At 46.7% G+C, this 17,791-nt stretch overlaps 2 protein-coding genes across 4 annotated transcripts in view; one reads left to right on the forward strand and one right to left on the reverse strand.

Annotated features, from left to right (window-relative positions):
• st6galnac5a (ST6 (alpha-N-acetyl-neuraminyl-2,3-beta-galactosyl-1,3)-N-acetylgalactosaminide alpha-2,6-sialyltransferase 5a) overlaps nucleotides 1–17,461 on the reverse strand; it is a 30,639-nt gene extending 13,178 nt beyond the window's left edge. Inside the window, exons 1-2 of the mRNA XM_053882366.1 lie at nucleotides 17,007–17,461; nucleotides 15,570–15,773 (exon numbers count right to left, since the gene is read on the reverse strand). Of these exons, the coding sequence (XP_053738341.1) occupies nucleotides 15,570–15,773; nucleotides 17,007–17,021 (219 nt within the window). The 5' untranslated portion in view covers nucleotides 17,022–17,461. The remainder of the gene's footprint in view (nucleotides 1–15,569; nucleotides 15,774–17,006) is intronic.
• pigk (phosphatidylinositol glycan anchor biosynthesis, class K) overlaps nucleotides 1–17,791 on the forward strand; it is an 82,696-nt gene that overhangs the window by 35,827 nt on the left and 29,078 nt on the right. For 2 of the 3 annotated variants that reach the window (XR_008416338.1, XR_008416337.1), the window contains exons 11-12: nucleotides 5,940–6,065; nucleotides 6,155–6,226. The gene's annotated coding sequence lies outside the window, so the exon portion shown is untranslated. The remainder of the gene's footprint in view (nucleotides 1–5,939; nucleotides 6,066–6,154; nucleotides 6,227–17,791) is intronic. The other variant, XR_008416339.1, reaches the window with a different exon arrangement.

Below are 17,791 nucleotides of genomic sequence, written 5' to 3' on the forward strand. Positions count from 1 at the left end.
TCTTGTCATGTGACAAGTGTCTTATCACCACACTGAGTCTCAAATAACTAAGAATGAAAGTAATCAATTCACATTATGAAATGTACTTGTAAGTGTTTTAATGTGAAAATATCTTCTGATTTCAATTTATTTTCCAGTGTATAACCAGTTTCTTATTTATTTATTTTTCAGCTCCAAACATTTTAATTTCAGTTTTTCGGTTTAACTATTTCATTCATTATCTTATCACCATAATTTAGGTATTTATTTTTTAGCATTTTTACAAAAAATCTAATTAAAAAATTTAAAAAAATCATTAATTCATTTAAAAAATAATAATAATAAAAAAAAATATATATATATATATATTTTTTTTTTTTAATTTATTTTTTATTTTTATTTTTTTAATTGTTTTTGGAAATATTTTACATTTCAGTCGTACAAATCATCTTTTTTACAACTTCTTGAAAGTTCTGTTCCAGAAGTGAAAATGTCACACAAAAAATTGCATCCAAACAGCATAGACACAAGTTGCCTATCGTGAAATATATTTATTTAATAAATGCAGTCCGTTTTCTTTGTTATCCATTGACAAAACTGTTGATGCTGAGTCAGCTTAATGTCATTATCTCAGTACAGTTTATGTTCCTGCACAGCTTTGTTGACGCCAGTATATAGTTTCAACTCCGCCTAGGCCTGAGGCATTTACACATGTTCAGCTCCCAGAAAAGGAAAAGTGGCGACAATCACTAAGTAGGAAGGAAACGATGAAAGGAAGGACACGAGTCATCGAGAACAGATGGAGCGAGGAGGAGGAGGAGAAGCAGTGACAGGCGGCAGGAGGACGAGCGCATGAGAGAAGTGTGATAGATGAAGACAAGGAGCCAGAAGAAGAAGAGGCTGTCAGAATGCAGCGCGTCAGAGACTCAGAAAAACAAGAGCAGGAAGTGTTGAGAAGGAGCTGGGTGGAAGATTATCGGCAGTCAGTAGCCGATTCACTTCAGGCTGGTGACAAACACAAGGTCCTGGGAACCAACGTCAGTGTTTTCGCGCCACATTAATGCGTCAGATATGGCAGCACAGTTTAAGCGCCTCTCTTACGTTTGTCTCCATGAGCACCTACGTGGTCTTTCTACTTGGATGCTTCTGTAGTTGCTGGCTGGTTACTTACAGTTACTCATTGATATTGAGGAAAGGGAAGGCAGGGCTGACCAAGCTAGATTTTAGGGCTCAGCATGGATGACCTGGGAACCCCGTGGTATTCCCCTGTGGATGTCTGGTGAGCGGGAAGTCTGGGCCTCTGCACTAAGGCTGCTGCCCCTACGACCAGACCTTGTATGATGGATAGATAACTAGTTAAACCTGGTCAAAAGTCTAAGTGACTCTGTGTAGTGTAGTCACAAGTTAGCAACTCCACACGTCTGCAACTGCTGGAATTAATCCTGGGAGCCAATGGATTCAGAGCCGTGACTCACAGGTTAATTTATTCAGATTGAATTTTGGCTTCTTTTTTGTGACTCTGTCGACTGCCGAGATTTAAATCTGATGCTCGCCGTTTTTAGCTTGGCGGCGGGAAGATTCAGCCGGGCCGTTATCTTCGCAGCGTTTATTGACGCGGGTGGCTGATACGTCCCATAATCCTCCCCGACGCTCGCAGCTCGAAGCTCCGTGATGAACAGCAGTCTGGATCGATGGAGAGAAGATGATTTGGTTACGAGGAGATTGGTGAGCGTAATGGCTTGCTGGAGCCGCCTGAGCACGAGGCATGAATACCAATACTGAACCGACTCGTCTTCGACGGGAGAGATGAGCAGGAACCGAGTTCAATACGTTCTCGGAGCCGCCAGATATCTGAGTGCAAACTCTTAACCGGCTAACTGGAGATGACAATGAGGGCAGAGAGGCTTCATCTCGACACCAACGCAGAATCCCAGCTCTCAGACTGGATGTTAAATCTTGAAGTGCAATAAATCCCATCAAGTAGAGTCCCGGAGGAGCAATTACCGTTCTCGCAGTACAACAACAAACTTGAGCGGAACCAGAGGAAGACATCAATAATACATCTGCCATTCCACCGTCCTCATTTGCGCAAAAAAATCTCGCTTCTGAAACCATTTTCCACAGCTAAATATTCAGGCTTTGAACGACGGCGAGATGCGCCGGAGGAGATAATGAGGCTAACAGATCTTTGTCGGGGGGGGGGGAACACAGGATGCCAGTTGGAATAGAGACTGAAGAACCTTCACAGGGGGGCGAACCCCGAGAACTCACCCGACTGCCACTTTCAATTTGTTTCTGGATGTCGCTGCCGTGCTCTGATCTGGTTTTTGGCGAATTTTTGTTGCATCACTGTTTTGGATGAAAGTTGCCAGATCAAAAGTTGATTTGAACATCTCGCTTTTTTTGGATGTGAAAATAACAACTGAGGAAGGTTTCTTCAGTGGGTGAGACTTTTGAGGTTGGGATTGAGCTCCTTCCCGTAGGAAGTCGTGGTCTTGTTCTGAAGTGAGGGAAGGATGGATCAGTGCATGAACTTATGAGCGAAGCTCAGTCATCCAGGAGAGACTCAGAGTAGAACCACCAGTTCCACGAGAGAAACCAGCGGAGGTGGCTGGGGGGTCTTACAGAGAAGAGCTGGAGGAAGGTTCTGGGGGGTGTGGACTTCCACTGCTGCCCCCGCGATCCGACCTTCACTCGGCAGAATACTGTAGAAGCACTTGGATCTATAGATCACTCTTCACCGGCCCAAACTGAACCAGAGATTCTGCTGCTTTACTGTGTTGTAATGCTGCTTTCGCGGCGCCTCGTGAATTAGTCTGCTTAGCAGTGAATGATTAAAATCAACTAGGACCTCGACAGCCGACCGGCTCACTAAACACATCTCATTTTTCAGCTCTGTTCACTCAACATGTTCGCTCAGCCCGATCATCCGTCTGGTGACCGTGGTGGAGGAAACAAGTGGAATTACTGAGAGAATTGAATCCTGCTGCTGCAGCTCTAATGACTCAGACCATTGTGCAACTTCTGTTTGTTCCTCCTCTGTTTCACCGAGCGCAGACTCCCCCACGCACACGTGCCTCACCAGTCACTCTTCAGATAATAACAACCTCTGAATGAGAAATATCATTCTAATAAATGCAAAACGAAGATAGTGAGTTGAATGTAGAAATCACAAACAATGAGCTCAGAGAGAAAAGATGTGTGTGACTGTGGGCAAAACTTAGTTTACAGTAGACCAACCTGGAACTGACAAAAGAAACTTTGAAGAGTAATCCTTAAAAGAGCTGAGTCACTCTCAAGTTTGTCGTCTGGTTCAACGTCACCAGGATTTTTGTTCTATTATTACCGAGTCAGCGAATCAACGGCGTGAGCGGAGAAAACATTGACCTCATAAATACTGGCCAGTTATCGCCACTGAGACAAGTGGTGACGCCCGTCTGCAGCCAGATGTTGCCGGCCATTCGGGGTGATTTAAAGGCGAAATATGACAGCGAGAGCTGCAGGGTCGGTCGGCACGTACACAGGAGATTCATGCGAAGCCTGATTTGGCTTCTTGTTGCGACTGCGGCGGCGATGATAAGGATGAGTGAAGCTGACCGATCCTATCTGTCCGGGCTCCACACACCGCGGCAGAGTGGCACATCTGGAACTGCATCTAGCTGCTGAAATCAATTCCTTAGATTGTGACCGTGCTCGGACACGCACAGATGATTTTCCTGCGTCCTGCCTCCGCGTCACCCTTGAAGAAAAATGACTGGAAAATACTGATTCTCAAGAAACTTCTGTGGCATTTAACAACCCCCAGTACCGACAGTTAGACTTGAGAAGGTGATGTGCCTTTTGTTTGTCCTTCTCTTGGCTCTCTGGTTTCCTCCCACAGCCTAAAACATAGAAGATATGTACTAGTGGGCTGTGACCCCTGTCTCTCACCCTGAGTAGCCAGGATAGACTTCAACCCTCTACAACCAGCGCGGAAACAAGAAAATGAAAAATATTTAGGATTGAAACTTTGTACTTTCGACTCGAGCTCCTCCAACAGTCCTTTCTGACTCTCACCGTCAAAGCTCCACTCCTGCCACACATTGACTTTGCTCTCCTATGATCTGGTCCGTAACCTATTTTCCAGCCTCCTTGCAGTGTTTTCCTGGACGTCAGTACCGACGGACCAAGCGGGAAAAGTCCAAAAACCAGCAGCTGACTTGCGGACAACACACAAGTCTCCACCCTTGTCCTGAACAGTGACTGGCCCAGTGACAGGACGCTCAGCTGCGCTGGGATTCCAGGCCTCGCATCAGCCCACATGTTGATGTGGCCGAAATTACCGTGGCGTCCCGGCGGCGGCGAGTCGACAGGAGGTCAGGACAGAAACCTTTGTTCCCACAGAGAGTGATTTCACAAGAGAGCCGAGTCCACAAGACTCCCGTCGCCACGGCAGTGACGTGTTCATGATGGGATGCACATCAAAGTCGCTCCCTAATTGGGGAGTTTTGCCTGCAGACAGACTCGGAGGCTGAGCGGCATTGTGATGTTACATCACTCAAGATATGAGGAAGTGCGAAGGGCGCAGCGGGAGGCTTCACTCTGGCACTGCTTTTGTTTTCCTACTGAAGAAACTTTCTTTAAAGTTACAGACAGATGTCGACACTTTGCTCCCTAATTGGACGAGTTTTTTTGGACAGGCAGTTGATTTTTTTTCCCACGGTGCTGACAGCTGTTTTCATATTATTCTTCCACGCCCACTTCTAAGCTTCTTGCCAACAGTTATTTTCTGTCATATTTCATCGATTTCCACCGCTCGTTTTTGTTTATCTCCTTACAATTCTTTTTATTCAGGTTGGATTTGAACAAGCTAAAGCAAAATTTCACAACCGAGTCGTGGACCAAACACATTCACACTTCTGGAACCGCTTCTAAATAGTAGTGTTGCTGTTGAGTCAAGTCATGACTGAGACCAGCACATACAGGAACCAAGTCGAGAAGGAGTCAAGAACAATGACGAAACATTTCACTTTGCTCTTTGCTCTTGCCCTCATCCTTGGTCTTGGGCCCTTAAAGTTCTGGTGTTTGGTCTTTTACTCTACTGGTGGGGTATCTTCAACTACAACTGCAAAGAGTGAACGCTAACTTTGAAAGGAATCTCGATTTTGTGACTTGGACCTGGAGGCCACACTCCAGTGTGATGCAGGTGCTCAACCCCTTAGCCTTGGCTTCCACTGAAAGCCCCTTGTTGCCTCAGCTTTGCCTCTGTGACTGACTCTCTGTGACTGACTCCTCGAAGTCAGTCGATGATCTACATCAAAAGTGTGCAAATTTTGCATCAGATTTTCTCTGAAACAACATTACGTTGATGCTGGTGACATGGCATCTGACTTGATACCCTGGACAGCATGAGCCGGTCTAGATTGAGGGAACTGGACGATCCAGCCGTGGTAGGGACTCTCAGCTCTGAAACCTTTTGAATGAGACAAGGCAGCAGGTGGAAAGCCTTGGTATTGATGTGTGGACGCCTTGGTTCCTAGCCAAATCCCAGCATGTGACGCTACCTTGTGGGTGCCTTGTCTACCTCTGCAGACCTAAGAAGGTCCCCGTCCCCTCCGGATGGTGAACTCTCAAACTTTCCTTTGTTCTGCCCAGCTTCCACACGACCCGTCCTGCCCCCTGGAGGCCTGTGCCCGGCTCCCCATAATTAATAACAGGGACATTCAATTCGTCTCAAATCTCGGGGGGGTTAACGCGCTCCGAAAGAGATTACGCCAAAACACAAATCGGCGGCTTGATCATTCTTCTCGCAGCGCGCGGACGCCCTCATTAATCTCGCTAAAGAGCTGAGTAATGTAGCCGGCCGGCGAACAAATATGTTTCTGCTGCGAAGCTTTCCAACAGCCGTCAGCCGCTTATCATCCATCTGCTGGTGTTGTGCCGGAAGGTGTCGTTCGTTTATCATCCTTCAACCTTTTCAGAGCCAGCGCGGGTCTCTGAGGGCCACGGCGTTACCAGCAACAAAGGAATTACCATTCATCAGGTGACGCGAGCCCGGCGCCCCGCCACTTCTCTGCCAGGACAGGAATGATTCCTCCACTGGGCGGGTGAGATGATTCCATCCAGGGGATCTTATCCAGACCCCTCCACCCCCCTTAACCTCTGACGCCACCTATAATTGCTTTTTTTTCTTCAGTAGAAATGCCTGAAGCTGTCGTGTTTGGTGGAAGATTGTCGAGCTCGCAGTGAGGCTTCACAATGGGTTCAGGTGAGATTTTCTTAGACCACAATGAAATTTGAATATTTATTATACGGCGAATTGTCAGGATGTTCATCGAATATTTATTACAATACATTTCTATTTTTTTTTTTTTGCTATTTATCTTTTTCCTTGTCATACTTCAAATTTTCATATTCTAAAAATTATATTATATATAAAGTTATTTTTAGATATTAATTTACCTACATATTTATTGGTTTAGACTGATACTAAATTAAGTATATGATTGTGTAAATATTACTTTTTGTTAATATGCATTTTAATTGTTTGTACACGCTAAGTTATTTATTTAATTACATTTAATTTATCTCAGATTCGCATTGTTGAATTGAATATTTCCTTTTTTATTAGCATATTGTTGCCCATTGCTTCATCAACAATGCATTTTAGTTATTCATTTTATTATATTTTGGTGACTTATACAATAAATTGATAAAAAATATAATATTTCAACACTGTTAATCCATTGTTTTGATCATATTTATGCTCATTTGTCGGATGGAGGCAGTGTCATTCAACTTGTGAGAGACAGACTGAGGTCTGTCCATTCTCCTCCCCTTATTTGAGGCTGCGTTGCAGGGGCAGCTGCCACTGTAAATAGGCCCAGACCACTCTGTCTCCCAATGCAGTTCTGGGGGAAGAACTAGGGGACCATTTATCAGGCTTTTATCTTGTCATCTGAGATATATCATCCCTCCAGTATGTCTTTAATGTCTAATATGAGTTGAAACAAGTCTGACATTCCCGCGCGAACCAGCTCCCTCCAAAGAACAAATATATGTTCCACACAGTTTGTTTAAAACCGTGGCATCTGTCGGCTAACTGCCCTGGTCGACGGACAATAGTCAATAAAAGCTTCAGTGCTGCCAGCCAACAACAACTCTGACATACTGCTGCTTGGATGCTGCGACACGCGGAGCTGGAGCATCAAACGACGGGCTTTTGGCCGGCGAGGACCTGCAGATGGCTGACAAGAGGCGGACAGGGCGGCGTTTATCAGGCTTTTATCCGCTTTCGAAGGCCTGCTGTGGAGAACTGGGCTCTCGTGTTGGTGCCAGAGTTGCAGTTAATAGCGGCCTAAATTCACGACATCACTTATGAGGTTGCTATTGTGTCTGCATTCCTTGTTCTCTTCTTTGTCTTACTGTGGCGCTAGGAAGGAGAAATAGTCCACCAACTCACTGAGACAGTGGTTGACAAAGGATGTGTCCCATTTCTCACCCTAACACTGGGTTTTGCGTGTTCACGTCTAAGTGTAGTTTTACCCAACACTCCTAAGACCGAGGGAGCTCCGGAGCTGACTTGAAACCAAGTGGGAATATGACGTGTGGATAGATTTCCGGGATACCAAAGTACTTTATTTAACAACGTTAGATAGTACAACAGGGACGTTTTAGGAGCGAGGACTATTCTTCCGTTTATTGACTTTCTCTCGTATCACACGTTGGCGACCCAAAATGGTTTACTGTGTCCGACAACATGTACAACAGTATGTTCCTATTTCTTCTTAACAAACAACAGTCAGCTAGCATCCAGGCTAACGTTAGCATCCTCATGCCTCTAACAGATCTATCACCGTAACATAGCGGTGAAGCCGGCTTCGGCTCCGCCCATTTCTCCTCCGTTGGTTCACCAAACCAAGTGAGATGATCAGCGCCTGATGCAAGAGGTTTCAAAAACGTTGGAGCTGGCATTTCCAATACTTCACCAACACTGGATATGCAGGAAACGAAACTCAGCATGGCAGCCAATGACACGCTGTCACTACCCGTGACGTGTTGTCCCAATTCTGAGGGACGTCAATCACTTCACTTGGTCGTCTGAGGGCGCTTCATAGTGGAGGGCACTTGAAACCAAGTGCGAGTGTGAGGGTGAGAAATGGGACACAGCCAAAGTAATTGGAGAAGTTGAGTCAACTCGTCGAATTATGAGGGAGGAACAGTCAGACTGATGTGGAGGAATAATGGGGAAGAGTAAATCCAGCTATGGGCAGAGTGGTTGTGCTAATGGAGATAAACAATGGCAGCAAATAGTCAAGACAAATGAGGTTAAATTGTCTACTAATGGGGCAAAATACATGAATGGTACAGGAATGGTGGAACTAATGGAGACAAACAGTCATGGGGAAAGTAATGGGGCGGAGTAGTTGAACACATGGGGAGACTAGTCTAACTCATCTGGACAAATTGCTGAACTGTGCTAGACAGAGTTGGAGCAGCTTCCAGGGTGGTACGTTTCTAGAAAGCTCCGATTGCCTCCCTGAATAGTCAAATATGACCAGGAGGGACTGTTGGATTGGGACTGACTTGCTCTCCCAAGTCTTCCAACTGTGACAGGTCTCTGTTGAGTGCTGTACTCCGGAGTGAGAACCAGGATTCTCTCCCGTAGACGTCCTAGTTGACAGTCACACTGACGTCTATATATTTCAGAGTTCAAGCAGCTCACTGCGTCCGTGTTAAAAAAAAAAAAGAACATTTCTCTCCTTCTTCAATTAGCTACTCTGCATGAGAAGAATGGCGCCGCTCGGCCATCGCAGCTAATTGGAGAGTTTCAGGTCTCGGCTGATTACACAGCGAAACCCTGGTGAGCAGCGGCTCAGCTACTCGGGGAAGAGGCGGCGACTGCGATGAAATATTAAACATTTCCCATCTGCAGCTGTCGCACACTGAATCCTGCCTGTGTCTTTTTTCGGGGGGCACAGATGGCCGTGTTCCCGCCGACCGGCCCTTGAGCAATGGAGCTCGTCGGAGTCTCTGGCGGCGGCGAGTCTCAACGCCGAGCTCGTCCAGAGTTGGAGCTGATGAATCTGCTCTCCACATTGATCAGATTCCCTCGCGGGGTCGTCGGCTCGCAGCCCAGAAGTCGTAGCCACTTGACAGATCGCGATGAAGCCGTCGAAGGTTTCAGTCCAGAGTGATCTGGTGCATCAAAACGCGAGAGCAACAATGAGGTACGACGATAATCTGCTGTTCCGTCAGCTCCAACCGATCACACGTGGACGCACCTTTTTCCCTCGTACCTCTCCCTCTTACTCTCCTGCCAGTGTGTAGAGTGGCAGTGATATGAGCTCAATATTATTTTTATTGATAGCTGCGGCCAAAAATGCCTGATTTTGAGCCTTTTTTTGTGGTGAATTTTGCAATCATTTATGACTCTGAAACAACGTGGCGGCACATACGGGCCTGTGCAAATGAGCTTGTGAAAAACAAGCGTCAGATTTTAGTCTTAAAAAAAAGCATAAATAGTGTCAAGAAAGTGCCTTGGCGGTCAGCCATGTTTGTTTATGTGTTTACACCGGTACAGAGTTGAATTTTTTTGTTCTGTCTGTTATATATGTTTACATTTTGACAGTTGTGAATCGATTCTGAATCATTTATGTCTGGATCGCGACCACTAACTATTGTCTCAATATGATCATTTAAAAGTTATTGTTGGATGAATAAACCTGAATGTTGATGACCGTCACGTCACGAACAACACGAATGACAAAACCTCCTCAGAGCTTCAAGATGACCGTGAAGCTGAAAACCCTCCGCCTTGACACCTCTTCCTGTTGAGGATCACGCGAACTTGGCCAGCGGCGGCGGCATTAGTAACTGCAGATAGGTGTTGTTATTATTATGAGCATGGTAATGTTCACATCTATCAGCGAAATCCACCGCGCAGCCGAGAAGCCGGCGTTTGTCGGGAAGCCGAGGGATGAATGTTAATGACAGGAAACCCATCTGGCGTCTTGTTAGACAGAAGGTCGACGTGATTTATCCTCCTGCTGCAGACTTCAACTGCCCGTCATGTCAGAGAGAACTCTTGTCTGGGCTCCACACCAGCTTTGTGTCGGGGAGGCAATCAGAGCTTTCTAGAAACCTGTTTCAAGAACCCGTTTCTCCTCCTGGATTTCACGTTCCTGGCTGCTCTTTCGTCTCTCATTCTCTTTGCCCTTTCTTCAGCACTCCTGCAGAACTTTCTTTCTCTGCCTCCTTATCTCGACCTCTACCAGCAGCAGATCAATGCTCTGCTGCACAGCGGCAAATATTCCCCCTTCAGTCGTGAACCCGACACGCTGCGCAGATACATCTTTCATGGCTTCGCTTTCTTTCAAACCTTCCTACAGCAGTCAACCTGGAGTGACAACGGCTGCTTCGCTTCGTGATCACAACACAAAGAGTCTCCTTTTGGATCTGATAGACGCGAGCGCTCGCTTCCTGTCCATCTTTCCCAGTCGATCTGAGGAGTTCTGCTTCACCTCGACATGCGTCTACAAACTTTTTCAACTTTTTTTGCCTGCAAATCTTTTAGTATTCCGATCAAAGTCTGCCCTCCCTCCGATCAATACGGGGTCGGCCTGTGAAGACGGTAGTGCGAGTATTTTCCCAAACATCAATCACACCCACAGTTTCGCTCCTGTTGTCAAACTTTGTCCGGAACTGGCTCGTCTGGCAGACGACCGGCTCGACACTCCCTCTTCATTATTTACGACCGCACGCCTCCGCCGGAGCATCAACCATAAAGTATTGATTGAAGTCTGCGGTGGCGAAGCGCGTGAAGGCTTTCGTGAGGGCGGACTTGGAGAAGCGCACGCGTCTCGCCGCCAAAGCGTCAATAAATGTTTTGCCTGGAGTGGGAAATGAAAAACAATGAGACGATTTGCTGCGGCACGTCTGTGGATTCATTCATGTCGCACCCTGAAAACTGCAGTCATCCAGCTCCTCTGGAGGAGTTCGCCAGTCGAGCTAGACGTTTAATACTCAGGAACACATTCAGAGGCGAAGCCTGCAACCTTGACAAGACAACCCCTGCCAGCAGAGAGTGCCGGCCTTGTTCCAGGCCTTTGAAGCTAAAAGTAAAGCAGATGTTTATCAGTCGAATAAAAGCCAGGAGGCGTGAAACATCAAGTCCGTGAACAACTCTCAGAATGCTCCGCCATTTGATGCGACCCTTTCGCCAAAAGCTCGCTGATGCAGCCAAAAACCCTCAGCACTGAAGTGTGTTTTGGTGAGTTGTTTTTGTGTATCAGCACACGGCCAACTGCTGCAACACAAACACGTGGACTAAAGTCTGGGCTCATAGTTTGGTTTGTTGGCAGGGTTCTTGCTAGCATTCTTCCTGTGGGGGCCTGACACTCTGTTTCAGTTTTGGTCAAAAATCTCAGATTTTTTGAGCTAACCATGACTAAGACTGCGACTACAGTAAGGTAGGTTCTTTAAATCTAAAAGTGACAGTTTCTGATGGATGAAAGTGGACGTCTCTCTTGATCTACTGCCCCCATGATGCAACTGTGGACGAGTGTCATTGAGACTACTTTGTGGCGCAACAACCCAGAAGCTATAGGTTTCCTGCGACGATCTCTCGTCCCAAGAGAAACACAGTTGCCTTCTCCGTGGCGCCACTGCCTCCAGGTCATGTGCCGACGGTAACCCCGGTGAATCTGGAATTCTCTCACGGATCGCCATCATTAATGGACTCCATTAATTGCGCTCGGGGTATGAGGCGAACCTTGGGTTCTTAAAAACACTCTGAAGAAAAGTTGCTCTCTGTTTCTGCAGCACCTTCAACTCTATATTTATCTGGTTTCAGAATCAGTTTTTGTTCTCGGGAGCTGAACAGAAATCTGCCGGAAGCGAAGTAGCACAGGGATAAATAAGAAATGGCTGTGACATGTCGCCGGATCTATTTATATCCACATGAATCAGCAATATTTATTATACCGGCGCTGTAGGTTGATTTGTGAAAGGAATGAAAACGTTGAGATTCTACAGAAGGCTCAACTTGAAACGGAACTTTGTCAGCAATAATGGCTGAGTCTTGTGATGCCGAAGGAGAAACACTGTCTCCAGGTTCTTGATTACAGCTGCTGAAGTTGAATTATTAACTAACAGTTGACACATTTACTGGTTTGCAAAATGTTTCGTGTTTGAGGACGGCAGACTTGATATGTGTGTTCTGATTCCCCGAGAAACCGGGGGACTGTTTCGACTGGTGTCTAATGAAAGGTGTCCGCTCAGTTGAGAACCTGCTCAACTACAGTCCATGTCACCAACTTGGAAACTTTGTTGCTAAATCTGGTGACTTTCCATGTGAAAAATGACTAGCGACAAATCTAGCAACAATTTGTCAGTCTGCAAGAAGCCTGTATTGCTGGTGTCTTCAGCATCACCGCATCTCCGTGGCATCATTTCTAGCGACGATCTTTGACAGCCAATTGTGAATTTCCTGTCCTAGGACCATGACAAGATAAGCTAGTTGAGGTGGCTTGGGTTACTTGTCAGGATGCCTTCTGGTGTTCCAGGTCTGCTCTGGGTTCCTCCTCCGAGTGCTCCAAACACCAGTTCTCCAACAAGCCTCGACGGTTTTCTCTGGTTCGGATAAAGAGACTTTTAAGATCGACTGGAATTGGACCAAATATTTTTGGATTCCATTAAAGCAGAACTCAGAATTTTTCCATCCAGGCATCCGACCTGTGCCAAGACTACTGCCATCAACCTAGTTCCTGTGTGACCTTGGGATGTTTGAGGATCCCGGCGTGTGTGGAAGCTGATCCACTGGAGGCAAATTAGCATCAGTCTCCAGCTACTTGTTTTGATTGTGTTGTCTGTGACGACCCGCAGTTCCTTTCAAACCGATGACCTCAATCTATTCAGAGACAAAACGCCTTCACAGACGTCCAAATAGCTTTAGTGCGCTGAACTTGTCATGCTGCAGTGGAAAGGCTTCTCCAGCCTTCACTGACAGGCGGAGTGGACTGAATCAAAAAGTGAACTTTTGCCACCTTCGCCGCGATTCTGACCAACAAAAGGCCTCCCTCTGCAGCAGTGCTCACAATCAAAAGCGGCTTCCCGTCACTGCAGGTGGAAGTGTCATCCTGTCAGGCGCGCTGAAGCAGATTCATCACAGCGGTGGGTGTGACGGCGAGGCCGCGCATGACTCCTGCCCGCCCACATGCCGAGACGCTTCGTGTCGACTGGGAGGAGGAACGACGGTTTGGCTTTCATTTATTGTTTGTGCTTGTCAGCCGCTCCGATCTCCTCCTGCCAGTCTTGTGCCGGGGTCGTGTGAGGTAGCAAAAGTTGTTGGCAGCAGAATTTTAAATGAAGCGGTGGCAGCTCTGATATTGAGAGCAGATCGACTGAGCGAGAGAGTCATGGAGTTTAGACTCAATTTCAGCTTTATCTTATCTTCCACAGAAGACTGGTTTGAAGTTGACTATATCTGTCTGAAGCAGCATGTGTTCCACCGATGTTTGCCAAAACACATTCCGGGTAGCGCCTGCCATTTGTCGCCATCTAGTGTCCATAAAGTGAAGTACAGCTGGTTAATGCGCAGCACAAGTGTTGGCTGAGAACTCATACCACTTTCCTCCGACGCAGGTCTGAGAACATTTGAGACATAAACGTCCTCACACTCCACTGGAGGGCACTCTGTTTTAGTTCTTCAGTAAAAATGACCCAGTGAATAAGAGCGTGAAGATGACTGTTTAATATCTTGCTTGACAACATGGTTATTCATACTTGATGTCACTAATTAACATTGTTGCTAGTTCTAGCTTGAATATTCGTCACAAACCTAATAAACCCCGACAAGACCAACTTACCAAAGAGGGGTGAAAACAATATTTACGGTTCCACATTGAACCCGATTTATTTGAATGAATAATGGCTGCACCTTCCGATGCCAGCCCACGTTACTTTCTCACAAGATGAAGTGACTCTTCAGCGCCGCTGGTGATTCATTTAGCAAAAGTTAATTTACAAGCAGCGTAGTTTCCCGCACTCTCTGGGACAATATGTCCGCTCGCAAATCTTACAGATTTGTGTCGGCAGCCGGACGACCTCTTTCTCCTCCAAAAAGCAGCTTTCAAATTACCCGGATGCTAATTTGAGCTTTGAATTACCGGCAAAGTCTTGGGACCATCGGAGGGTTCAACTGCGGGCGGTGGGGAGGAAAGCTGGGGAGGAGAGGCGGACTATGACCCCACCATCTGTGAGAGCTACGCAACAGCCCCAAACGCTCAACTGACATGTTAATTTCATGGGCTTGTGCTTTATCTAGTCACAGACCGGACCCTTAGAATCCGGGAGGCCCTAAAACCCTGGGAGATGCCGTCCTTTCACCTGGGTGAATCCTGATTCTCGCACTTCCTGCGAGGGTAATCCACCCTCTTAAAAAAGGTCCCTTCAATTCTGAAACCAGATCAGGATCCCACAGGTTCACAGGGCCACTGGACCCACCTTATTATGCGGCAAACCTCCAAATTAGGAGGCCATAGGGACCTCCAGATCCCTCTGGCTCCTAGTCCAGGAAGAGACTAGCACGATCCGTGTTCTCACCAGGATTTTTTTTTTGTCAGTGTAGGGGGTCTGTTTCCCCAAGGAAAATCTCAGCGTAGGGGCCCCTACATCGCTCAGCGTCATGGAGACCGCCACGCACCGCAGAGGTGGGTTAACTTTCCCAGTTAAGGCCCAGTTTGACTGAGCTGTCACGGTTTGTTCTGGTCTACACAAAAGGAAAACCTAATTTTGAGTCATAATCCGGTTTGGTTTTGGCTCCTAATGACTCCACGACATGTGGTCTCTCCTCCGCTCTCTGTCAACACACGTGCAGCTCCACTTTGATGGAAGCCTTTTAGGAGCGAATCCGACAGCGGACATTACAAAAATCAGCGCAGCAGGTAATAAATGCTTTTAAAAGTCTCCGGCTGAGAGATTTAAATCTCGGCTGCCACTTTCTCTCTGGCTCCTCCTGGAATCCGTCTCAAACATGTCACCGCCAGTGATCGGAGAACCGTTCCATCCATCATCCGGGTCAGCGGTGCGGATCACTACACAAACAGCCCATCAACCAAAGTGCAGACGCAGAGCGTCGCCTGTCCCTAAGAAAATCTTTACACCGTGATTAGTGGCGCTTCACTCCCTCTCCACTTCTCACATTGATCGTTCGGTGCTGCCTGGTAAAGAGTCGATCCCCCCTCCCCCCAGCGGTGACGTCAGAGTTCACCTGGCTGCGGGTCCCGCCGGCTTCTCAATTAGAGAGCGTGAACGCAGACCTGGATTTCACTTGACGCCCAAGCTGTTATTAGTAATGGCAGGCAGGTATTGAGCGAGGCGCGACGTGACGCTGGAGAAAATTGTGATGGATGACAGAGGGAGAGTCTGCTGCGCTCACCAGGACACACTTAGACGCCGGCTGGTCATTAGACCTGTGCGTGTGTGTGTGTTAGTACAGGGCAGAAATGAGTTTTTAATGGGTGAAAATATAACTAGATTCACCTTCAGAGACTCTGGCTGATACTTAGCAGTGCATTAGTCGCTGCACGTACACACACGCATCTGCTTACCTTATGGTCGATGATGCCGCTGTATCCCTGGAGGACTGGGGCCAGAGGCTTGGCCGCTCTGACCGGGGGCGTCGTGGGCCGCCGCAGCTGTCGGCTCGCCAGCGTGTCGTTGGCGTCCCTGGCGACGCCGCTGAAGTTGCCGTTGTAGACGAGGAACAAGCTGGCGCACAGGAGAAGCACGAGCAGCACGGCGACGCCATGACGCTGACAGAAAAGCAGATGTTGACAAATTAGCTGAGGCTGCGCTCAGAGGCGAAGCTGCGCGCCGACTCTCGGAGCAAGTGTCTGAATGATGCCACAGTTACACACCGCAAAATCCAGTACAGCAAGAAATGATTGATCGAGATTCATAACTTTAGTTGGTTTGATATGAAATGAAGAGAGATACAGATCTAAAGATGAAATATACACACAGCTGGAGAGCGATGAGAGGAGGTGGAGATCATAAAGACTCTGTTCTAAAGTCATTGTTAGACTTAAATCAATCAAGAGAGAGAGTGATGGAGATATTTATAGAGCAACATGAGGAGCTGGAGACTTCACGGCCAGAAGCAAACTTGACTCAAACGCTGTTTTATCACAAACAAAAAGCTTCAAAAACACTTTTATTTGATAGCAGGCGTTACAGCACCCGTGGTGCTTTCAGGGACACAATGTTTGATACAGACTGATGACAGAAAATTCATCTCATTATTGACTTATTACAGTAACATTTATGATGTGTTTTACAGGGATTATATGATGAAATTACTCGCAATGTAAAGTATCTCAAGATGTCTAGCTTTTATTACGTTTGAAACACGTTTTCAGATAAAAAAAAAAAGAGTTGATAAACGATTAAAGTACGGAAGAATTTGTTCTCCACCTTGTGAGTATTGTAATGCTGTTTGAAAAGTTCATGGCTGCAAACCCTGACTTTTATACCGATTTAAACTATTCAACCATTTTTCATGCTTCTGCAATACAGCGCAGAAAATTACACATGATTCCGATTTTTTAAGCCTCATTGTAGGTACTGAGAGCCACGTTTACACAAGCCTTGCATTTCAATTGCAAATATTATAAAAATACATATTAAATAACGACGCTATTAAGTGCGCATTCATATTATTATCCAAATGTGAAAACAGACGCGTCATTTTTGACACACTTCAAATCCAGATTTGAAGGGTTTGTTGCGTTCAGGGACACGTAAGTGCGGGACACCGCGGACTCTGACGGAGCCAGGACGTTTGTCAAGAAAATCTCTCACAGTTCAAGTGCGACGGCTGAGATTTAGCGGAGCTGCAGTGTCACTTTGACACAAGTTCAACATTCGCGCACCGGAGCAGAACACACCTGAGCCTCAAAGTCACCTCAGCATCTGACTCAGTCCGTCCACCCCGCACGAGCTCACTTTTAAACCCTGTTGTAGTCAAGAGGAAGGAGAGCTCGTACCATCGGTGTCTTCATCTTGCGGCGCGATGTCTCACTGCTGCGGCTCCGCCGGTCCAGCTCCAGGCTCTGTCATGGTCCGGACCGGTAGCGGGTCCACTTTAGTCCGCTCATCTGCGCACCAGCCCGCCCGAGTGACTCCAGAACGGAGATCAGGCTCGAGTCGTAGCGGAGCAGATGTTGACTCGCACATCTGCTGGGTCTTAACGCCCCCCGAGTCCGCGCTCTCGACATAAATAGAATTATCACGTGAGCGTGAAATACTGCCGCGATATTGTAAAGTAAAATAAATTAATAATTCACTGTGTTTGCAGCCACAGGGTATAAATATTGTAATATTTATAATATTACAATATTAATTCATGATAATATCAATGTACAACTAACAACGTTAGCGCAAGATTTAAAATTTGAATTGAATAAAAAAATTAAATGGCATGTTTTTAAAAGGAAACAAATACGATGATTTGAAGTATCGGCAAATTCGGTTTATGCAGAGAACGCGAACCGAATTACAACCGATCATCAGGTGACTTGAGTTCGCCGCCATGATGTCGTCACTTTGACCAGCCAATAGGAATCTTAGTGGGTGTGTCACGTGCCTATATTAGCATAGAGATGCTAACAAGAAGAGTCTCCGATTGACTCCACCGTGCGCTTTTCAAGTCTCTGGTGAGTCCAGCGCTTTATTTCATTTTGTTGTAGTTGCGTGAGTGGAGTCTCTACCGGCCGCGTTTCAGACCAACGAAACCTCAGACGAATGTAACCTGCGAGTTTGAAGCTTCGGT

Source organism: Synchiropus splendidus, chromosome 13 (assembly GCF_027744825.2).
Source record: "Synchiropus splendidus isolate RoL2022-P1 chromosome 13, RoL_Sspl_1.0, whole genome shotgun sequence".
Classification (NCBI taxonomy): Eukaryota; Metazoa; Chordata; class Actinopteri; order Syngnathiformes; family Callionymidae; genus Synchiropus; species Synchiropus splendidus.